The sequence below is a fragment of the Stegodyphus dumicola genome, chromosome 7, assembly GCF_044657685.1.
Source record: "Stegodyphus dumicola isolate Sdum_Otavi_A_Nest chromosome 7, ASM4465768v1".
Taxonomy (NCBI): domain Eukaryota; kingdom Metazoa; phylum Arthropoda; class Arachnida; order Araneae; family Eresidae; genus Stegodyphus; species Stegodyphus dumicola.
In genome coordinates, this window is record NC_140774.1 from 47,302,005 (window position 1) to 47,327,952 (window position 25,948).

Consider the following 25,948-nt stretch of genomic DNA (forward strand, 5'->3'; position numbering starts at 1 on the left):
TGAAATTAAAATTATAACTTAGCCTTAATTTTTACTATTCTCAAATTAAACGCAGAAATTGTTTATATACGTAGAATAAAGTACATAAAAAATTTTAAAACTAAAATATTTTATTAAAAAATCGAAACTATTAAACCAAAATGTTGGTATTAATATAAAATAAACCAGAAAATAAAGAAATATTTAAGTTTTGCACTTGTAAATCCTCAAATTAATGAAAAAATTATAAATAATTTGGTACTTCTTTATTATAGCTGGCTCAAAATTTAATCGCTAATCAATCTAGATGAAACATGTAGCGAAGTATAAGAACACATGACAAGATTTCGACGAGATATATCAGTTGATTGGCCATTCAATCTTGGGGGCCGCTGTAACAAAAAAAGTACCACGATTTGATTTTAATTCCACTTGGCCTAGAATTAGCAAGCAATATGACAGAAGTTCTATATAACTGTAGGTCTCCGAGTTGAAAAATAATTTGTCCACTTATGAATTATGCTCAGATCCGATAAGTTAATCTCAGCTTTTATGACGACAGATGTGACAGCTCTGACATTTTTAGCTGGGATCAAATTTGAACTACTCAATTCATTTCGCTTCATTGGTTTATCTCATGTGGCAGAATGCTCATTGGTAAATGTGACCTTTAATGAAAGTGGTTTAAGTTCCCAGAGTAGTACATAACATACGACATCAACAGCCAAGTTTAACCTCAGTGTTATTGGCCTCAATATTATGCACCCAGTAACTTTTATACATTATGATTAAATATACCGTAATAATTTTGTTTCACGTATCATTAAGGTTATCATAAATGAAAAATCACAAAATGATGGTTACTCAAAAAGTTACATATACAATTTAATGAAACTGGCCCACAGTATACAATACATAATAAGATATGAAATAACAAGAAAAGAAATTACTAGACTATTATGGTGTTATAGAAATTAGCATATTTATAAAATGAACAAATCGGATGTGTCTGGGATAGGAAAATTACCTTCAGTATGGAATATGAGTTCCCCTAGAAGCGATACAGCACATACAGCGATGCATAATGCTGGCAATTACGCGGTCTATCAGTTACGTAAGAAATGGGAACCATTGTTCTTACAAAGCAGTTGCAAGCGTGGCAAGGGTCTGAAAAGGGCAGAGCAGCTATACGTTTACTCAAAGCATCACAAAATACTCGATAGGATTTACGTCGTAAGAGCCCTATGAGGTCTAGCATTGTCGTTCTGCAGCAGGGAATCATCACCTATTGCCCTGGCATAAGGGCGCACATGGATGTCATCTCTACAGGCCTGAGCATTCATGGTTCCACGTGGAAAGACATGGAGGTCTGTACATCCACCCAGAGATACCACTCCAAACACAGACACTGTCTCCGCCGCATGCATCGCTTTAATGAATGTTTGACGGATGATAACGGGTTCCAGGTTCTCTCAAAATCAAATAACGCTTACTGACGCTTTGGAGGCTAAACCTGGACTCATTTGCAAAGAGAATAGCCTTTCATTGATCAGTCATCCAGTGGACATGTTGACGTGCCCACCTCAAACGTTCCCTCTTATGACTTGACGTGAAGGCAAGCAAATGGTTGGTCGCCTCGCGTATGGACTCTCTGTGTTGTATTTTATATGTGTTGGGTACTGCTCAGTTATGATTACAAGTTGTACACAAACATCGTTTATTCTACATTACTCATCTACTATTCTATATTACAGTTATGGTTAAACATAATAATAGATACAGTTACAGTTACATATATAACATCTCCCTTTTTTATAAAAAATAATAATAGTAGTAAAATTAAACATATTCTTTTAAATAATAAGGTTTCTTAACAGTCCTACCAGATCGAGTGACGTAGTTATGTCCATTTGAAAAATTTGATGATACTATACCTCTTTTGCTATTTGGTGACACAACACTTCTGTTAGATTTTGAAGGACTTACAGGCACATCTAAATTTGAAGTGCTCCTATTATTTTCATGTATCTCGGGCTCATCTATAACTTCATTCTCATAGTTGTTTTGTATTGCAAACTCTTCCTGATTAGTTCCTTTAAAAAGGTCTCTTCTGTTCCTTTCTACAATTCTTCCATCTGTTCTTATAATCCTATATGAACGTGGTCTTTCTGCTTCTTCTATAATTTTCCCTCTTTCATTTAGTTTTTTCCCTTTCTCTTTTATGTAAACATGATCTCCTGTTTTCAGTCGTTTTAATGGTCTTGCATTCCTATCATAATAACTTTTTTGTAAGATTTGTCTCTTCAGTAAATGTTGTTTATGGTCTTCATATCGTTTAGCTTGGACAAAATTCTCTTTTATAGGCATCAATCCATTTACTTTTCTTCCAAACATCAATTCTGAAGGTGACTTAATTTCATCTGAAATAGGAGAGTTACGATATTCCAGTAAAACTAAATATGGATCCTTGTTGTCAACTACAGCTTTTTCTAACATTCGCTTGACAGTTTGAATATGTCTTTCAACCATTCCATTAGACTGTGGGTATTTTGGACTTGAAGTTCTGGTTTCAAAATTCCATCTTCTTGCAAAATCTTTATATTTCCTGCAATTATATTGTGGACCATTATCCGAATATACTATTTTCGGAATACCATGTCTTGCAAAAATTGATTTCAATTGCTTTATCACTGCTACACTTGACAAATCTTCCAAATGTCCAATTTCAACATATTTGCTAAAATAATCTATAACTATTAGATAATCCCTTCCTTGAAAGTAAAAGAGGTCTGTTCCCAATACTTCCCATGGACCATTAGGTATTTCTTTAGATATCATTGGTTCTTTAGTATTAGCTTTTTGTAAACTTAAACATGTCTGACAATTCAGTACCAAATCTTCAATTTCTTTGGACATTCCTGGCCAATATAATATTTCTCTTGCTTTGATCTTGCATTTTACTACTCCTAAATGACCATAATGAATTCTGCTTAACATATCTTTTCGTAAACTTCTTGGTACAACAACACAGGAATTTTTAAATATTAATCCATTTGCTTCTGATAGTTCTTCTCTGAAGTTAAAATATGGTTTTGCCAGTTCTGGAACCATACATTTTTCATCTGGCCATCCAGTTTTAATTAATTTTCTTAAAACTTGTAGTTCTTCATCTTTTTCTGTTTCCAGTTGAAAAACTTCCATTTTACCATTAGACATTGGTATACATTCTACAACTAATCCAACATGAGCTTCTATTTCTCCTTCAAAGAAATCAGATCCTTTATCAGTGAATGATCTTGATAATGCATCCGCTATAAAAAGTTCTTTTCCTGGTTTATATTTTATCTCAAACTGATATGGCTGTAATCTTATACGCATTCTTTGTAGTCTTACAGGGCATTTATTTAATGGCTTTTTAAAAATTGATTCCAGTGGTTTATGATCACTTTCCACAGTAATATTTTTTCCAAATATATACTGGTGAAATTTCTCACACGCAAATACAATAGCTAAAGTTTCCTTTTCAATTTGAGCATAATTCTTCTGTGTATCTGTTAATGCCTTAGATGCATATGCCACTGGTAAATTATTCTGCAGTAAGACTGCTCCTAGTCCTTCTTGAGATGCATCTACAGATAAAACTACTGGCATGTTTATATTATAATACTGTAAAACTGGTTTATTTACCAAGACATCTTTTAGTCTTCTAAATGCTTTTTCATGTGTTGCATTCCAGTTCCAGATAACTTGTTTTTTCAACAAATCTCTTAAACATGATGTCAATTCTGATACATTAGGTATAAATCTAGAAACATATGTAATCATTCCTAGGAAAGTTTCTAATTCTTTCACATTTTTTGGTGGTTTTATATCTAGAATAGCCTTAATTTTGTCTTCATCTGGTTTTAAACCATCTTTAGAAAATATATGTCCCATATATTTCACTTCATTCAGCCCAAATTTACATTTATTTAAATTAAATTTAACATTCTTTTCTCTGGCTCTGTCCAACAACTTCTTTAATCTTGAATCATGTTCTTTTTTATCTTTACCCCAAACTAATAAGTCATCTATATATATTTGAACTCCTTCTAAATCACTAAAAATTTCAGAAAAACTTCTGTGGAAAACTTCTGGTGATGAACTCAGTCCATATGGCAACCTTAAAAAACAATATCTACCAAACGGAGTGTTAAATGTAGTAAATTCACAACTTGAATCTGACAGTTTAATTTGCCAAAATGCTTTGTTTGCATCTAAAATACTAAAGACCTTTGCATTTGTCATTTGAGATGAAATTTCTTCAAAGGTTGGTATGTGATAATGTTCTCTCAGTATATTTTGGTTAAGGTGCTGAGGATCTAAACACACTCTTAAATTTCCATCCTTTTTCCTTACTACCACTAATGAATTCACGAATTCTGTTGGTTGGTTAACTTTCTTTATAATACCATCTTTTTCCATTCTTGCTAATTCCTTTTTTAATGGATTTAATAAACTAAGTGGAATTTTCCTACAGGGTTCTATTTTACCAACAGCTCCTGGTTTTAATTTAATATGATATGTATATCCAGTTAAATTCCCAGTTCCTTTAAACAAATCTTGATATCCTTTTAAAAGTTCTGGTAACATTTCGTTAGAATCAGGATTTACTGTACAAATCCTTTGTATTAGGTTTAATTTTTGCAATGTAGGTAACCCTAAAATAGCTGGAACATTTTTATCACATGCTACGACTTGAAATTCTATTTCATCCTTGTTCCCTTTTGATGTTTCACATAATAATTTACATTTTCCAACTACATCAATTGTAGTACCATTGTAATTATTTAAAGTGACTTTTGATTTAGTCAAACATTTCTCTCTTAAATTTAATTGTTTAAATTTAGGCAATGGTAGCACATTACACTGAGCTCCAGTATCCAACTTAACAAATAAATATTTAGATATGTTTACTTTTAGTTTTTCAAACCATTCGGTTTTATTTTTAGAAAATGGATTTATATCTTCTACTGACCCTAAAATATATTCATTACCATTATTATGTAACTCATGCTCTAAATTATTCTGTACAACATTAACATTTTTAAAAGTGCACATTTTAGAAAAGTGATTTTTCTTTTTACAGTACAAGCAAATCTTATTATAAGCAGGACAGTTGTATAACTTATGAAAAGTTCCACATTTTCTACATGGTTTTGGATTATTGTACTTATTTCCTTGATAGTTTGAAGAAGATTTAGTACTTTGTTTTACATGATAGTCTTTCTTACAAGGCTGACTTTTTTCTTCTGAAGGTCGAAATTTATTACGTTTGATAGCTTCTATTTTATTTTCTTCAGTTAAAGTTTTCAGCTGAAGTTCTGCTAATTCAGAAGCTTTACACATTTTAATACATTTTTCCAATGTTAACTGATCTTCCCTTAATAATCTGTCTTTGAGATTTTTATTTAGAATTCCACTTACTATTCTATCCCTTATTAAACTATCTTTTAATTCTGCAAATCCACAGTTGCTACTTAATTTCTTTAAATCGGTTAAGAAATCATCAAACGATTCACCTACATGTTGTGTTCGACAGAAAAATATATGTCTATCAACACTTTCGTTTGCTTTCGGTATGCAAAAATTTTCGAAAGCTTCAGTTACTTTGTCAACATCCTTCTTATCTTCTTCACTTAAATTAAAAGTATTAAATTTTTCAAGTGCTTCTTCACCAATTATATGCAATAAAATAGCTACTTTAATTTCAGGTGATTTAGTAATACCACCAGACGCTAACATATAAATTTGGAATTTTTGTTTCCATTTCTTCCAATTTTCGCTTAAATTTCCTTCGAAACTTAGATTACTTGGTGGCTTTAATCCATCCATATTTAATTTAGGACATTAAATAGTTTATATATACGTATTTTTAGCCACTTCCAATAAAAATAAACAACTCACTTACCAGCGATATAAGTTTCGATTTCACAGTAAACAACTTCCCATGATGTTTTTGTTTAGAACATCTTTACCGAGGCTGCATGGTTCTTGAAAAAAGATTTTCTTTTTTAATCAACGACGGGCTGCGCCATGTGTTGTATTTTATATGTGTTGGGTACTGCTCAGTTATGATTACAAGTTGTACACAAACATCGTTTATTCTACATTACTCATCTACTATTCTATATTACAGTTATGGTTAAACATAATAATAGATACAGTTACAGTTACATATATAACACTCTCTTTGTGACTTACTCTTTGTGAAGTCCACTACGCACGATTGACGTTAACCCGAACTTTCCGGTGGCTGCAGCAAGGAAAAATCTGAGTTGAGTCAGAGATGCGATTCTATTCCTTCGTGCGCATATCAACAGTCCTCGTCGTAGCAGTTGGTCGTCCTGGCCTGAACCTCCTGGATGCCGAATTTGTGTTTAGAAATTGTTGGCAAAGTCTATGAACTACAGAAGGACTCCCAGTTTGTCATCTGGTTCTTCTGTCTGACTTTGTCCTGCCTCTAGTCTCTGAATAGCTCCCCATCGCAGTTCATCGAGGTCATTGTTCCGAATTAGCTATTCCTGATTCCTTATCTGAGTATCACAGCGAATTTGCAAGCTTGCTCTCAAACATGGAATTTTATGCTCTTCGTAGATGACTTATTCCAATTGCTGCGCCACTAATTTGCATACTTCAGTTTTATTTAGCAACTCTTACTTGACAACATATTCAAATTTTATATGGATTGACTTATTTAATCACAAATAATAAATCACAAATAGCGAAAAATCACAAATAGCGATAACTCATCCAAAATGAGTTATCGCCATTTGTGATTTTTCCTTAATTTTTGAAAACCAGTGTATTTAAATAAATTAACAGTATGTAATATTTAATACAAATATATTAATTTAATATAAAAACTATTTTAGTTTAAAGATAAATTCGAGAAATAGATAGTTTATTTTATTGTCTTTTATTATCAGTTTAAATATTTTTGCACAGAAGGAGTATCACTGCCTTCTAAAAAACAAATATAAATCTCATTCCAATGTGGAATGTTCTTTTTCCTTATTAAAAACTGAGATCTGAAAATAGTGATCCAAGTAGTATACCGTTGTCAGTTGTAACAAAGCAAATGCAACATTTTTAAATTCGGATACCAAACAACTTACCAAAAAGATAAGGCCATCGGTCTTCAGTACCTAGGATGTGCTGAATCCCGAGCACCATGGACAAAAGCAGGCCAACAGTCACACCCAATTGGTTCAAAGTACCTGCCGAAGATGTTCAGTCATAAAGTAAAAGACAACATTTTTGGGATATAATTAAAAACTACTTTGAGGTAAAATATGCTTGCTCGTACAATTAATTCACTTGTATGGCGAGAGATTAAAAATTTGGCCAATAAAGCTTCAGGAACTTTGTGTTATATGCTCATTTCTTATTATTATCCGTTAACAATCAAAGCAAGTTCTAAACAAGCGATCTGAAAACTTCAACTACAGTTTAAAGCTTCAGATCATTCTACTGTTAAAATTTTTATATTTATATAATATAAAACAATCATGCAAATACTTCTGTTCTTAAATATTATAAATATACTGCAATAAATATATTTTATGATTAATATTATATAATTAATATTTATTAAAAATATTAATTTTATGATTATAAATATAATACAAAAATATTTAAAATTTAAAAATTTCAATATTTAATTTTCCATTTCTCTTTTATGTTACAATTAAAATGCACAGAATCCTTTTCCAGAGAAATTTTGAAATTAAAACCCAATTTAAAAAGAAATTCAATTTTAAATCTCTGGCGTTCGTTTCTACATTTCCTTTAAGAACGTAAAATGGCATTAAAAAACTGCAAGCTAATTTTTGTGTTTAGATTGCATTTCAGCTCCTGAAGGCATTTTAAACTACTATAGGCTAGTTTTAAGCAGTTACTATAGAGCAACTCGTACAAGTATGAATCCTGGAAAATTTGAAATTCATATTTAGAGTAAGTTGTCTAAAATAACGTCAACTGACGGAAAAAATGTTTTTATAATGTATGCCATTTTTTGGCATCGCATAAAATTTTCCTGTTTTTTCATAAAAAAGGAACAACGAATCAGTATGGAATCTATTCAAGACATACTAATGCATTTTTCAACGAATAACTTGCATATAAGGCTCGAAATAATTATTTACCAAAAGAGAAATGGCTACAGTTTCTTTTTTTGTCATAACATTAAATTTGCATAGTGTAAAATGAACACCTTTCTCGAAGGATTAATAAAATAGTAGAAAACAATAGAATTATAAGATTATCAAAGCAACAATCTTGTGTCTGGCGTAGATTTAGGCAAGAACTCGCAAGGTATAGCGGAAGATGCTTTATTTTCGCAAATCTTAATCCTAATCAAATGTATCTAAATTTCCTAAGCATGCAATCTTAATCTTAATCTTAAGCCATGTACATGTAAATTTTTTAAAATAAAACAAAGAAGAATTAAAATTCTAAATACTGTGGTAAGCTTGAAATGTTTTATTTTTTGTCTTTTCCTCAACTTTCGTCAATTTCCACCAGACTTCAAATTAGTATATTATGTAAAGCCTAGTTTTAAAGTTTATCCGAAAACGTTAGCATCCTAGGATGGCCATTACTTTAGCTGTTGCAGTTTAACTTTCCTATAAAAAATTTTGCTTGCCGTGATTTTCGTCACGAGCGATTAACTGAAGGGAAGGGATTAGATTAAGCTTTGCTAATTTTTGTAATCTGCATTTTATTCAATTTAATTGTATTGCACAGTATTCATTTACTTTCATTAACATATTATTTTATGTTAATTAGCTTTTCTGTCTTTCTTTGCATTGTCCTGCCAGAATGCTAATTTCTAGTTCGCGCGTATTTAAACGAGGTAGAAAAGATACAGCATTTAAAGAAAGGTCTTAGATGGTAGGATCAGAACGTGTTCCGCCTGCTGAACGCCACGTTGCTAGTTGATTCTCTTGAGAGCCTTTTAACTGCGACGTTGCGTTATTCTCGCCATAAGGCTTTTCATGCCGATTTTAGCTCTGAACCAACTTGTGCGCATTTTGCCTGTACAGCCTTTGGACTAACTATAATTTACTTAAATTCATTACGTTTTTGATTTACGACATAAATGCTGGCTGGTTCTGTAAGCACAAGTCGGGCCTTCTGTTAACGTTTACCCGAGTCAAATGAAAAGTTCCTTTCTTTACTCTCTATGTCTCTGCTGTAATTTCAAGATATAGCGATAAGCCGCTTACCTCTTTGTACAGTTCACATGCAGTTTACGTTACCAAAGACAGTGAGACTCTATACTATGTCTACCTCAAAGCTAATGGAGTTTGGTTTCTGTTAACTTTTTAATTTGTGTATATCCCAGCTCGACTTGTTGATAAACAGTTTTACTGTGGTACCGCGGTATACGTCTTTAATCTGCTACAGGTCCTCGCACGTGTCCAAACGAATATTTCCAATAAGAAATAAAAATAAAACAAATCTATTGTTATAAAACTTGATAACAAAAAGTTCACTGTTTAATACTAAAATACAAATGCAGCAGGTTAATTTTACATAAATAAAGCACATTACACGTTACTATGCATAAATGTTCTTCCGCTATCCAGATCAAAAACAATTTTTGAACTTGCTCTAGGATCTTTGTCTTTGGTATTCGAGTTCATCTCCTTTTGCCGATTAACAGTTTGTTGTTGTTGCTGTTTTCACAGTCGTAGACACTTATTCGGCATATCGTGTGCAATAACCAAGTCCCGGATATATACACTGGTGTGCAAAATTTAAGGACGAAGAGGCAGAGCGGACAGAAAGACCAATCAGGAGATTAAGTAAGGTGATGTACGGTAGCACATGCGCAGATATGCAGGTAGACGTAATGGGGGAGTGTCTGAGTAGTATAAAGCATGTTGTCGGTGTAAGATCAGTATTTCTGGCAAAGAGATTGCACGCCGTATAGCAGTTAAAATCACACAGAGTTGCTGCCTCAGCGAGAAATGGCGAATAATCAATCTGTTAGACGACATCTGGATGCTTTTACCCGAGGTCGAATCATTGGGAAGTTGGAGGAAGGCCGCAGTGTGACAAGTGTGGCTGCAGAGTTCCGAATTGCTCACAGCATCGTTTCACGACTTGAGACAATTTCAAACTACAGGAACAGCTATACGGGGGTTTAGTAGTGGTCGTCCACGAGGAACCACACCCGCAGATGACAGGTATATTGCCTTGCAGGCCAGAAGAAACAGGCGGCAGACAGCGGGAGAAATCGCTAGACACACGACACAGGCGACTGGACGACCGATATCGCGTTTTACCGTGGCCAGAAGACTGCACGGTGGTGGTCTGTTTGCACGACGCCCTGTACGCTGTGTACCTCTAACGCCTGCCCATCGGAGAAGGCGTTCTCTGTGGTGCCGGGAACACCGCAATTGGAGAGATAATGAATGGGGACGAGTACTCTTTACAGATGAGAGTAGATTCAGTCTGAGTAGCGATTCTCATCGCATACTCATTTGGAGAGAGCAGGGAAGCCGCAATCATCCCTCGAACATCATTGAAAGGGACAGGTATGGAGGTGGCGCTGTTCTCGTTTGGGGAGGCATCATGCTTGGTAGTCGTACAGACCTTCACATCTTCGACGCAGGTTCAGTCACTGTAACGAGATTCTTCTCCTATATGTGCGTCTTTTTAGAGGCGCTATGGGTCCGCAGTTCCTTTTCATGGACGACAATGCACCATGTCATCGCACAGTAGCTGCCGAACAGCTCTTAGAGAGTGAGGATATTGAACGTATGGATTGGCCGGCACGATCTCCGGATCTCAATCCCATCGAGCATGTATGGGATTTTCTAGGCAGACGCTTGGCAGCTCGTACCTTACCACCAGTAACGATTCCGGAGCTTCGATTGGAACTGCAAGACGAATGGGCAGCAATGCGTCAACAACTCATTGACACCCTCATTCTCAGCATGGGCAGACGTTGTGAAACCTGCCTAGCAGTCAGGGAAGATCATGTCCCCTATTAAAGACCGGATGTTTCTTGCTGGACACCCATCACAGGGATGTTTCGGCCTTCAGTCGCGTTGCGCTCCATGCTACTTTTTCAATAAAGCTTCTTTTTATCCCTCTCATTTCTCTTTTAGTAAGTGTTGCTTACATTACTCATGTCCTTACGTATTGGGGATCTTACGGTATTAAATGTGTTGATTTGGTAAGCTTTTGTACAAAGTTATATTGAAAAAACCGTCTCGTCCTTAATTTTTGCACGCCAATGTATGTTATCTTCATACTTTTAAACAATCTTCTTTTTTCACCTCCATGGTGATAGAAATAATTTTCTTCATTGCTTGACTCTTCTCAATAACTTTCCCTAAACACAATGTTGAGGTATTTAAGCAAAATATAAGCGGAATTAAAAAATTTACGCGAAAAAACGTAAAATCCCTTGAAAATTCAGGTTATACTGTGAGATGTTACTGAATAGTAGTAATAAGCTCATGGGTAATCATAGCATTGTCTCGAAAGAGGCAAACAAGTCTAGAGCGCGGAGTCTAACTCACGAGACTGAGTTGTATTCCAAACAAATGCTGCATATCAAACAAATATTTTTTGCGTCCAAACAGGACGTATACCAAGTAGACGTATTTCAAAGCGGACGTGACCACTGTATTTTGGATTTTAACGTAATTATGATCATTCCAGCTAAGAGATCAAACGAGGTGAAAATGCGTGCGGCTGTTCCTTTGTTAGTTTGGCAATGTAAAGTTATCAGAATAACCGATTAACTTGAACTCTGAGGATTCTGTACCTTGCAAGTGCAAAATTCGCAAAGATTCGTTAATTTATAATTTCGGGTGGCATGGGGGGACAAACTACAAATTTAAATCATGAATTTTTTTTTTAACTTTTACTGAACTCGATCAACAAAACATGCAACTCTTGTTTTGTAGTTCCTCACAAAATGTTAAATTTACATCTTTTAATAAACTAATTCAGAAAATTTGTTGCAGAATATCTTTGCAAACTTAACTAGCAGGTGTACGAAACTTTAAAATTTTTACTTACTAAAGAATATTTTATCAAACAATCTTTCTTTTACAAGGAACATGAACTAAAATGCAATTTTATTTTTACGAAACCCTCCACACCCATACTGTTGAAAGTGTTTTCATAAAACTCATCTTATTGCGGTGAAAATTTGTTATTCAGACAGTTTAAAAACTGTCACTGTTCTAAGTATCCAATTAAATCCTATTTGCTATAAACTGGCGCTATTGTCAATTAATTAGGCATGTACGATCCTTTATCTTTTCTAATATGTAAATATGTTACTTCGTATAGCATTTCTTAATGATTTCAAGTTTAATTACTTGAAACTTGTATTATTATTAGTTTAATATACATTACAATAAGAATTTGCGTTATTTTATATTATGTCACCAAGTTTTAATTTCAGTACCCTTAGAATTGAATACAAACTTTCTAATCTTTTTCCCGGACTTCTATTTACGGTTGCAGCTGAAAACATCGCGGCAAAAACAGAGGAAAAAAACAACGTAAGGCGAAAACTTCATGGTACAAAACGTCGTCGAAGAACAGAAACCAAAGAGAAAACTTCAAAATTCTAAAATATTGCGGTAAAAAATAAAGTACCTAAAAATCATCGCAGATATGCGTTTACCTTTTGCAGTTACTTATTTTTCTTTTCGTAATCTTTTTTTAAATTATATTTTTCCTCCAAAATTACTAGTAAAACTTTATAAAAATTATTAATGATCTTTAGAGTTAAAATAAATTAAGTTTAAAATTCTGTGAATGTTATAAGTTTTACTAACTTTATGTTCGTTTTCAGTTTTTAAATGCTTAAGTTTACTTTTTCAGCAAAACTTTAGTTAATTCAAAAATATGAAATGTAAAAATATTCCTCTTTCCTTCTTGAGATCGGAAATCATTATGCGGATATGCATTCATAACATTTAAAGCCCGAAAAACCCATATCTGCGATGTTATCGTTTATGTGATAATTTGTAGGTGCATTACTTTTTACCGTGATATTTTTGACAATGTTGTTAACCTGCGAAGTTTTTCAACCGCTTTATTTTCGACGACGTTATTTTGTACCCCGATATTTTATAATTCTGATGCTTTCTTTGTCTTTTTTTTTTAATCCTACGATGTTTTGTACGACGACGTTTTTCCCTTGCGTTGATTTCTTCGAAATGTTTTCGTAGGCGATGTTTTTGCCGAGATGATTTCGGCGGACGTCGTATTTACAGCTACATGAGGGGGAAAAACTTTGTAATGACAAAGCCCGCATACTTGTCAATGTACCCTTCCTTTAATATTTAGATTTTTTTTAAATGCAAAAACAAGTGCTGCTGCTTTCAAAAAAACTAGAATTCTTTTGAGATGAGTACTTTTATCTAGTAGTAAAGACGCAGTTTAATAAATTGGCAATAGCAGACAGTGGTGCCTCATATAACGCATGCAGTTCGTTCCAAGACAGTTATGCTGCAAACTGTTTCCCAGGCTGTGGGAATGATTTTATTCCATTCTCAAGCCTGATCAAATGTCACAAAACATCTAGAAGCGAAATTATGCGTTCGCACTTGTCCCATTTGGGAATCCAAGGGTCGTTTAAAATTACGTTTTTAATTCAAAGAAAAGTATTGTAAATGGGTACAAAAATGTTAAATATGTCTAGCACCTTCTGAAGAGGAAGCCACCGAAATAATGTGGAAGGCTTCCCATTTTATAAGTCCGTCCATACATCATAAAAAACGTAAAAGATAGTGGTGCCTCATAAAAGAATTTTAGAGAATATTAAAAAGACCGCTAATAATGGAGAATTGAGAGTGCTCTGTACACTTACTCTCTCACAGTTTTTAAGTTATATTTAGCCTGTGTTTTTCTATTCTATGTCTGGTGGCGAAAGATTCAGGCGTCTTGTACCACTCTTTCACATCTGCCTTTGGTTTCTTGAGCGGTCCACGTTTCAAGAAGTTGTGTTCAGTGGTCTTCTTGAAGACAGTCTTGAAGTAGTATTTGATTAAAAAAAATCAACTACAGTATTTATTTCAATTTATAGGGATGTCGCTGTTTGGTTGTGAACTATTTGTCCCATTTCTAATTAAAATTTTACTTTACGATGTTTCGAATCCGTCAGTTTTCATTCACTTCCCTTTTCCCTGTTCATTTTCTTTATGTACGGGTTTTCTTTAGCTTTGATATTTATGCACCATTTATATAGGAAGTAAACCAAATTTAGCAACGAACTTAATGTGCTATGGAATTCCTCTTCGTTTCATAATAGGTAACCGAATTCGAACACATTTTTGGGTTATGCGTGCGCTTTCGTTATTCAGGATGTTCATTATGCGATACCTTTGTATTTTTGTAATTACCATAGCTTTCTTTAAAGGGTTAAGACTAAATCTAAAAGCTTGCATGATTTAATTTCTCTTTATTTTAATTTCTTATATCGTTATCCGTTTTCTGCATACATAATTCTATTACTGACACTGGAAATAAATTATTTTCTGGACAGAGATTTCTCATATTAAACAAGCCTATTTACCTAAGCCACCTCGCAGCTGGACTGGAGCAATTTCAGATAAATACATAGGCACAAGAGCAGTGTTTAAACCTAGAATATAAATTAAAATGTGTACATAAACACAACACTATTATTACATATATCCAAAACAAATATTTATGAAAGATAACATAATTTTTAAAATTCATAATGTATAACTTGAGAAGAGTGTTGTGTTGGAAATAATGAAACAATAAATTTTTTTCTTTAATGCAAAATTTTCCTTTTTTTCCCCATCTGAAGAAATAAGGACCATTATCTAAAACTAAAATAAAAATCAAAGCAGTCTGTACAGAGGCATGCAACACATGAGACTAGAAATAACCTTATAAATTGCATTAATGCTAAAAATGTTCACAAAAATTATCAGTTAGATATACACTGCGAAAAAAGTGGGGACAGTTCTATGACGAAATTCAACTTGCATTTTTCATGTCTGGAAAGCGCGACTTACGATATATATTAGATTTATATATAGTATTGTTCTAACATAGGTATTTTGACATAAAATCGGACTTTTTCTGAAATGATATGCCAATTTTTTTCATATTTCGATTCTACGGCTCGAATTATGCCTAAATATGAAATTTTGTAAAATTTGGCGCGAAATTTACGGAAAAATTTTAAAATTTAGCCTGGCTCTTTTTTTTTTTTTTTTTAGTTTGCGTCAATTCACTTGGCGAACTTCTTAATTTATAGCAACCTATTTTCCTTTCCTTTTTTTTTAAAAAAAGGTCATCGTTCATACATTCAAATAATTTTAGGAGAACGTAAAATACATTTGGCGTTATATCGCTTATAACAAATATGCCAAATTGTAAAACGCGCCAACATGCAAATTCCTGTATATACTAAGAAATTTTGAATAAAAAACTAATTTGTTTTCAGATATACTTAGAAAGATATGCTTTAAGATGATGGTAAAATTTTTATAGGTTATAATTCAAATTTCTTTTCGAAAAATTTATAAAAATTATTCAAAATATCAGTTTTAAAAATAAATCATAAACACAGGTGAATTTTATTTAGAATGAAGCTAAATTTCGAAATGTGAAAGGAAGACTCAAATTTAATTTAAAAAAAGATATTTAATAAATATATACAAGTTCAATTAACATGGAGGTGCTAAAATTTTGACAGCTAAGTTTTTAAAAACTATGCGTGCGAGTTTTACAAAACTTGGCAGTATAGCATAATGAGTCATAGAATCGAAATATGGAAAAAAATATATGCTATTTCAGAAAACGTCAGAGTGTTTCGAGACTTGAAAAACGCACGTTGAATTTCGTCAATCAGCTCAGTAGAACGGGAAATATAAAACTGACCCCTCTCTCTCACTTTTTCCCCCCGCAGTGTACATGGATGCAGTGGAATACTCCTTTTAAAACGAACACCACACAGTTAATACAACATCAAACTGCATTACTGCTATTTACTTTACATTTATTTCAGTTACTATGGAGACATGGTCGGTGGAACATCGTATGTTCACGTACGATGTCTGTGCTAGAATCAGCGACTCCTTAGTTGCATCTCGGAGGTTATTTCGCCGGTACCTCAATGTAGACGGCATGGAGCAGTTCTAACACGCAAAACCATCTTTAAAATCGTTTCAACACTTTCAAACCACAACCTTTATAACTTCCAGCACACCACTCTATGTTGAATGTTTGTTGGGAATACTAGAGAATGTGGTGACAGCGGGAGGCCTATTTCTGCATAGTCCCTGACACTTTGTTCGGCACGACTTATTAGCATTAAAGTTTGGAATCGGAACCGATTAGGATAATTTTGAAATCGATCCTTGAATTCTGTCCGTATAAGATTATCTGCGTTAAACAATTTTCGTAACAGATTATAGTCAACGGATAGATTTTGCTGTATGGATGAACAACTTCAATATGCGATTTTCTTCTGAGACACAAATGTAACACACCTTTAAATATCTATTCAAACCCAAATTATTAAGTTTTAGTGTTAAATTAACTGCGTAATGTTCATTTACCAGTACACTTCTCTGTATGATGAATTTAATGTATTTCTAAACTATAAAATTTTCACTGCAATTCGTAAAATTCCATCAGTGTCCCAATACAAAACTTTCATGAAACCAGAAATGTTACCGACGATTCCAAACGATTTCCAAATCGATTAGCGAGGACTTCCAAAGCTGTATGATTATTTCAGCTATTCTGCGACTGGTGAGTCCAAGGCCTCCTGAAATTTTAAAAAAGGCCAAACGAAATTATTTTCAACTTGCTTAGTGAAAGACAGAAAAAAAATGATGCGTAAATCACATGACTTCCTTTGTACGGAATATGAGCATTTTTTCCCGCACTTCATTTAAACTTATTAAATTGACTTCAATCTACTTCGTCGAGAGCGCATAAACCATGAAGTTTGTTAAAAGAGCAATTTCGGATGCCAGGAGTACAGGATATACTGATTTTTATTAATCCTTTGACATATAATGACGTTTGGAATGAGTTATTTATTATTATTAATGTTAAAGCAGATTTTGATGCATCTCAACAGTCACTTCGAAATGAGTTCGGATTATAAAGTATGAAATTAGAAGGTTATTATATCTATTTAAAGTGTTTTTTTTTTTTACAATGAAATCTTTTGTTCCTATAATTTCATCAGTTTTGAATTTTCCTATAATCCATCAGTTTTGAATTTCATTCCTAGGTCAGGAGGTTAATAAGATTAATCATCAGACAGACGTTATGATTTGAATGTCGGTCCCTGATGCCCATCAATCGAATTCGGAAATCGAATTGTTAGAGCCGGCAAATTACATCGACTTTGAACAAGCCTTATTCGGAAAACTATTTTAATTTCTACCCGACGGGGGGGGGAATAAAATTATATGTTGATAAATTTGATCGTTAGGCAAGGGTATGCTCAAAAGAATAATTTATTAAAAACTTTTCAACGTAACATTAAAAGAAACTACTCGATTTGGAAAAAATCGCTAAGAAGCATTTCATTTTTATTGTAAATATGGATGAAAGTTAAATTTTTCAAAAATTTTCAAAATTTTATTGAATTTTAATTATTTTATTAAATTAAAAGTATTTTTTAAAGTAGGGAAAAAAGAAAATCGGTAAAAGTGAGATAGTAATTGATTAAGATCTATGTTAAACAGAAAAATTAACCTAATAATTGAATTAAATTGGTCCTTTCAAAGCACCTGTCACAAAAAATGGATACTGCTCAATTATATTTGCATTTTATTTCATTAATATCTGAAACCTAGGCAATTAAAACTATTTTTAGAATCATATCAAGTTCCCTCATATCAAGGATCTATAAAAGTAAAAATTTTCAGATCAAATTACATTATTTCAACCTTCTCAATTATACGCTCATACAGGCTTACGATCCAGACATTATTGCACTTTTATTTTTAACGTGGAACTATTGCCACATGTTTCTTCATTTTCAATGATTCTTTCTTTGAGGACTTACCGCAGTTGAAACCCATAGTCAGACGTCCCAGAATGAGCATTTCAAAACTGTACGAAGATTTACTGAAAGTCATCAGCGCCGCACCAGCCAAACCCATGATGTTATTCAACAATAGACCACCTTTCCTGGAAAGAAATGGATGAATGATAGTTAGAAAAGTGGTTTTAAAACAGTCTAATCTTATAAAAACAGAAAATAGGAAGCCTATTTAAAAAAGAAGACAGAAAAATACATTTTTCATTTAAAATACGATTGTTGTATTTAGATGCCAGTTAACTAATCCCATAAATTATCATTAATTAAGTCATTGAATGTCTCCAAAATTTGCTAAGTTTAGGTTGGCTCATTAATGATTAACTGCGCAGAACATAAGATATTCAATTCCTCCTCCTCCTTGCAGCCTCGCCAGCAACCAGTTCCCGGAATATTGCTATTCAACAAAGCGTAAAATCTTTATATTTCAAATTATAACTGCATTGTATAATAAACAGAAAACAGAGATTTAAAGACGCAGACCGCAAAAAGGCGATGGGGCGACGTCTGCCAGGAAGGTCGGGCTGCGCCTCTGGAGGGGGAAAACCAGATTTAAAAGCAATAAATGCATTTCCTAATAGTTTAAATTTTTATTTTACATTTTAATGATTTGTTTATATTAAAACATGTTTATTTTATAAATCCAGTTAATAATTATGAACGTTTGAAGCATTAGTCTACTTCATAAAAGATGTTTATAATGCCATATACTATATGCTACAGCCAAAAACGTCGTGGACGAAAAAAACGCAAGGCGAAATCGTCGCGGTACAAAACATCTGGAGAGAAAAGAAAGCAAAGAGAAAACTCCGCAATTCTAAAACATTGTGATACAAAACATCGTCGTCGAAAATAAAGTGGTTCAGAATCTTCGCAGTTTAAAACCATTGTCGAAAATATCGTGGTAAAAAATAAAGCACCTACAAAATCTTCGCATGACGATAAAATGGAACACATGCGTTTTTCAGGTTTTAAACGTTATAAATGCATATTCGCATAAAGATTTGGAAGAGCAAAAAATGTCAACGACACTTCAGAATAAACGGAAACAAAACAAGACATAATTTGCACCACAACAGTAGCAGATTAACAAACGTGAAAATGAAGTGAAACAAATGTGAAGTAATTTGATAATTAACTAAGCAATTTTTATAGAGGTAATCCTCCTTTTTCTAAACATTTTTATTCTGTATTTTTCATGAAAAATTATGAGTAAAACTTTATAAAAGAGACTAATTTATTAATGAGTTATGTTAATTAACTATGTAAATTTAAAGTTAAGTACTATAAGTTGCATTAATTTTCTACTCATTTTCAGTTTTTAAATGCTTCAGTGTCCTTCGTACTTTTTCAGCAAAAGTTTATTAGTTCATTAAAAAATATGGAATATAAAAGTAAAAATATCCTTCTTTCCTTCTTGCGCTCCAAATTATTATGCGAAATTGCATGGGAAACCCCTCGGACCTGTCATTACTAAATGAAAATTGTGGGCAGAACTGGGCTTAGTCGTACTGTCACTAGTATAGTGCCCAAGGCTCTTGCCAACGACAAGAGTAATCTTGACTCCTTACCACGATGAATTTCGTGGGCTTACTCTAATCTCAAATGACCTGATGTTACTGTCGATCAGGCGGTATAAGTCACAACAACATATTTCATTACCAAGAATTGTATATGAGAAAGCTTTAAAGGAGTTTACATTTACAGACCGCTACCAAGATTGCTGCTGAATTTGTTATAGAACTTTTTTCCTCTTTGGAGAAATCGCTTATTTACTAGTTAATACCTTACTAATTATATATACACTAAACTCGGTGGCGCAACAGCCCTTACAGAGGCATGGCCTGCAGTGCCAGATAACTTCTTTCTGGACTGTGGGCCAAGGGTTGCATGAGCATAGGTCTTGGAGAAGTGGTCAGCATTTCGCAAGACGTTCGGTGTTTGGTCCTCAAGCGAACTCGGTACTCATTTTATCAACACACTCAAGGGATGAAAGGCTGAGTCAACCTATACCTTTCCATTCACAGCTTTTACATTTGAGTGACTATTTGTTTTACATACGTAAACCATTATCCAATATATCCAACCCAAACATACGTGGATATACTGCTGCCGGTGACACTCCTCTGCCTTCAGGAGGTGCCCAGTGCATTTTATCAGCAGATTGACGCCCGACCGCACACTGTTTGCATTAGCCAACGTGCTCTGCAAGGTGTGCAGATGCTTCCGTTTTTTTTTTCGATCTCTCTCCAATCGAACACATTTGGGTTGTGATTGGACGCCATTTGAAGACCCTACCACTGCCGCGCTCAGAAGATGAACTGTGGGAAATGATTGACAGAGAATGGAGATCCATTCCTCAGGACACTATCCGTAGTCTCATCGACTCTGTACCTAGACGTGTTGCTTCGCGTATCGCCGTCCAATGTGGTCCTACAACCTACTGAGTAATAATCCGCGAATTAATATGTAAGTGAATATAACTAATATGTGATTAATAATCCGCGAATAACAATGTTTACAAAATGTATGCTTTGTAAGTAACAATAAGTGAGTAATACTGTGCATGTAAAATGAACGATATGTGAATAACAATGTGTGGGTAACAATAAGAGTAATTCAATGTATGCCAAATGTAAGATATGCCAATAATTTCTGCATTCAAAATGTTTGATATGCGAGTTTAAGATATGTGAATAGCAAAATGGGATACAATATGCGAGTAAGAACATATATGCAAAATGCAAGTTATGGGAACAACAAAGTCAGCTATAATATGTTAAGTAATAATATGCGAGTAATAAAATGTGTGTATCATATGGTATGTAAGCAACAATATGTGATTAGCATAAAATGAGTAGCAATATATACGTAGTGTATATGTAGTGTGGTCAAGTGTATATGATATGCGAACTACGAAAAAAAAGACATTCTAGATCTCCCGTTCCACTGGGCCGATTGACAAAATTCAAATTGCGTATTTTATATCTCGAAAGCCTGACTTAGGATATATATTAAATTTATACATAGCATTGTTCTAACATACGTATTTTGACACAAAATCTTACTTCTTCTGAAAAAACATGCCAATTTTTTTCCATATTTCGATTCTACGACTCAAATTATGCCTATATATTAAATTTTGTAAAATTTGGTGCGAAATTTACGGAGGAATCCAAAAATTTATATAAGTCCAATGTTTTCAGTTTGCACCAAAAATAATTCACTTGGCGAACTTCTTAATATATAGGAACCACTTTTCCTTGCCCTTCCATTACGCCGGAACGGAAAAAAGGCACCTCGTTCATACTACCTTTTTACATTGTGCTTGAGCGGAAAAAAGGTCACTCGTTCCTACTTTCAAATAATTTTAGCTAAGTGTCTAAACCACATTTGATGTTTTATCGCTTTCAACTAATATGCCAAATTTCAAAACGCGTCAATATATAAATTCATGTATGTCTTCGGAAATTTTTAATCAAAAACTAATTTTTGTAGGTGTGCTTAGAAATACGTCTACTTTAAGAAGATGGTAAATATTTTATAGATTATAATTCATAATTTTTTTGAAAATTTTTTTTGAATTATTTAAAAACACAAATTTTAAAGATAAATCATAAAAAAAGGTGAAAAGTGTGAAGTGTACACTGCGAAAAAAAACTGTTCTATATCTCCCGTTCTTCTGTGCCAATTGACAAAATTCAAATTGAAGATATTTTTTTTAATTATAGATGATATTATTCAAATTTTGAACTTTAAAAAAAAATTTTTTTTTTCTTTCCTAAATATTTGTAACAGTAAATTTTCACCTTCGGCGTGTTATCGTCTGCTACTTTACTTTAACTGCATTTAAATTGAATTGTCTAAAACTTAGAAAGTTCGTTTGATATTTATTTTCACAATGTTTTTAAGCAAACAGAAAGTTGACAGATTGGGTCATGTCCCAGCTTTAAAAATTATACACATAAGTATAAATTTTTACATTAATCCTCTTCGAAAGAATGTTTTAAGTAGCTAATTTTCTCTCGTGTTATAGATTGTATAAAAAAATTATCTTTAATATGATTTAGATTATTTGTAGTCGATATAATAATAGGGTCACTCAATGGTACAGAATAAACACTGCTAGACTGTTTTATTTCTTTGTCACTTAGCAAAAAATCTTTTAATTAAAATATTTATCCTTTGGACTTTGCTTTAAATTTTATTTATAGTTAAAAATGCCTAGAAAATGAAAAGCTGTCTTCCACTAAAATGCATTTGATGCAATTGATATTTTAAAAACATTGACAAGAATGCAAAATTCATGGAAGTACAACAATCCAAAAATCTTAACTTTCTTTTGGTGAGCACTGAAAATAAATGTAGAACGGAAGAAAATTAGGGAGAAGAGTAAGCAAAAATTTGAAGGGGAATTTGGCTGTCAGAAACACCAAGGTGTTTAGAAAAGTTGGATGCTTTTGAATATACTTTCAGAATACTTTAAAGAATTTGGGTGTTCGAAGAGAAAACACTTGAACGTGTACACAAGCAAATACCATAAATTGAGCTTGTGCTAACAGAAAAGACAAAAACGATATTGTTACGTTTAAGGGGTTTGTGCGGATTTGGAGTGAATGACACCACTTCTTGATGGAATATCGAAACACACTTTATTGGTCAGTATTGTCAGGACAGCTCCAAAACCCGTTTTTACAGTCGTCGATGAACTACTATAAACACGCTGACACGATCAGCGACACAGCCGCCAGGTTATCAGGCTATCACGGTGGAGAAAGCTTCACTGCAAAGCATCAGAGTACAGCTCCCGACTCTGCTTGGTCGTTCTCAGAGCTCCTCGTACTCTCGAGACTCTCCGCGCGGTGCACTCGACGATACACAAGGGTATAGCTCTCGACTCAGCACAGTCTAAGACAAAACTCGACGATGCACTAACTCGCGATACATTAAAAGACTCTCTCAATGCAGTTGACGACCAACTCGGCACTAGACTTCGAGACACTCCCTCAATGACTGACTATCAGCTCGCTAGACGAGGCACACACACACTCGCCCTCTCGACGAGACACTCTGACTGCGGACCAGCAGGGTTTATATAGATTTCGGCTTGTGTTCGAGAACTTTCTGGGCTAAACCGGTAAGAATTCGTTCCAGAAGGTTCTCCATCCGTCCATGGCATATCGCCAATTTTGTCGCCAAATGTGGCAACCCTGCCTTCCCTTACCATTTTATGGAAGCCCTAAAACTGCTTAGCGGGAAAGCTCCTGGATATTTCTTAACAATATCATTGCAGATTAAAGTGAGGAGCGATTAGTTTTCGACTTTATGTTTGTATAAATTTAAATTACGTTATAAAACATCATATCATCATAAACGGAGAATCCCATGATTTCTTAGTCGAATTATTTGAATATTCAAAAATTTATCCAGTGATGTATGTGGATGTCACCTAAAGACGTTTTCCCTCTTGATGAAACCAGTCTTTCCTTTCATCTCATGTCTTAAAAATGCTTAGAATCTAAAGACTGATAAAGGCTCTGACCAAATACTGATGAAATGGATTGAATTTGATTATTAAGTTACGGCAAAGCAGGGCTATCTGCCTAAAAGGAGGGATGCCTTCGTCAAGAACTTTCTATGGAAAACCAGCTGGCATACACGTTACAATGAGAAAAACTACGAAAACGTCCATGCAACCAGCCCGTTCGCCAGGATTCGAACCCCGGAGCGGACTACCAGTGTTCAGCGACTTTACCGCTCGGCCATTTGTGGGCCTTTATGAAATGTAAGCCGATAACTTTATTTAAAATGAATTTCAGAAATACCAAGATGTTTCGAAAAGTTGGATGATTTTTAATATACTTGCAGAATGTCTGAAGAAAAAGAGCAGGCCATTAAGGGAAAAAATAAATTTTTGCATAAAATTTAACATTTTTTTTTATTTTAATACTTTTTAATCTTGTATTTAAGTCTTACGATTTCAAAAATAAAATATTTAACTTAAATATGAATAACATTTTAAGAAACTAGATGTAGAATGATAAAATTCTGTAAAGCAATAAGCACAATGTTAAAGCTATATAAGGTATTTCTCCCGCCTTCTTAGCGACCCTTTGTGGTGTAGTGGTCAGCACACTCAGCACGTAATTGAAAGGTTCGCAATTCGATTTCCGACGAAAGCGTTGCTAATTTTTCATCTCCTTTGCTTCCAAAAAATACCTAATGTCTTTACAGCTATTTAAAGCAATATATGCGAGTCATCCTAAGCTAAGATGTCGGTTATGCACCTTTCTCATTTATATATCTTTTCTGAACGGAACATTGAAAAGCGTGTTAACTGTCCTTTACTGTATTTTCTCTTTTAATATATTAAGTTTCCAGATGCATCGTAGTCTGGGACACAAAGTATTCTTCCGAAAGAAACGCAATTCAAATAAATAAAATAGGATCCTGGAAAATTTATATTACTAAATATATTTAAAATGCTTCAGTTAATTTAAATTTCAGTTTGAATGAATAAATAAATTTTAAAACAATTATCTGAAGAGACAACGCAACACAAACAATTAAAATAAAAGTCTAAAAATTACCTAAAATAATAACTATAGCAAAAAATATAAAGAAAACTATTTGAAAAAAAATAAACGATGCACCTTTTATTTAAACTATGCAGTTCGAATGGGTAAAATAGAAATTTTTAAAACAGTTATTCGAAAGAAACCATGCGACTTAAACAATTAAAATGGAATTCGAAAAAGAAAAAATTAATAATAATTATAATTAAAAATATAATATAAAGAACATTATTGGAAAAAAGAAACGATTGTAACTTTTTTTTCGCTTACGGGAAAGGAAGACAGGTTGCCATGTATTAAGAAGTTCACCAAGTGAACTATTCTTGGCCCAAACTTGAAAAAAAAGCGCCAACATAAATTTCTGAATTTTTCCGTAAATTTCGCACCAAATTTTACAAAATTTCATATTTAGGCATAATTTGAGTCGTAGAATCGAAATATGGGAAAACATTTTATGTTACTTCAGAAACAGTCCAATTTCGTGTCAAAATAACTATGTTAGAATAGAGCTATATATAAATCTAATATATATCATAAGTCGCGCTTTCGAGACAATAAGAACGCAAATTGAATTTTGTTAATCGGCTCAGTAGAACGGGAGATATAGAACTGTCCCATTTTTTTTTCCGCAGTGTACATGTATAGTCAAGTGTATATGATATGCAATGTATATGTAAATGTATAGTATAATACGTAAATGTATAGTATAATACGTAAATGTATAGTATAATATGTAAATGTATAGTATAATATGTAAATGTATAGTATAATATGTAAATGTATAGTATAATACGTAAAAGTATAGTATAATAATTAAATGTATAGTATAATATGCAAAATATCTATAGTCAAGTGTATATGATACGTAAATCAGCCTCTCTATGTTCATGTAACAACTATCAATTCTTCTAGTAGGCACCTGATGAAGCGTTTGTGGGACACTGGCGGTGCCAGTCAACGCCCGATTAGTCTAAAAGCCGTCGAAGTGTCCGGTCCTGCTGTAACCTAACCTACTGAGCAAACGCTGTTCTCACTCTGCATTATGCACATCATTTCGAAATAAAGATCACTCATTGTTCGTTACCGTTTGCCGAGTTTCATCACTTTTTGGCCACTCCTTTTTAGCGTTGCATTTTCAATGTCTGGTAGATGCATGTCGAAAAATACTGAAAGGCATCTATAACATTGTATTACAGTGCTATGCTCAGTTAAAATTTTCTTGACCTAACAAGTCTAAATTATGTTTTGAATCCTTCTCACAAATATCACAATC

The 25,948-nt window shown here is 33.4% G+C and overlaps 1 protein-coding gene across 5 annotated transcripts in view; it reads right to left on the minus strand.

Moving 5' to 3' along the window:
• LOC118181212 (glucose transporter type 1-like) overlaps positions 1-25,948 on the minus strand; it is a 289,653-nt gene that overhangs the window by 106,986 nt on the left and 156,719 nt on the right. For all 5 annotated transcript variants that reach the window (XM_085820155.1, XM_035350293.2, XM_035350291.2 and 2 more), the window contains 3 exons: positions 18,068-18,192; positions 14,576-14,644; positions 7,137-7,238 (listed from right to left, as the gene is read on the minus strand). In XM_085820155.1, the coding sequence (XP_085676281.1) occupies positions 7,137-7,238; positions 14,576-14,644; positions 18,068-18,192 (296 nt within the window). The remainder of the gene's footprint in view (positions 1-7,136; positions 7,239-14,575; positions 14,645-18,067; positions 18,193-25,948) is intronic.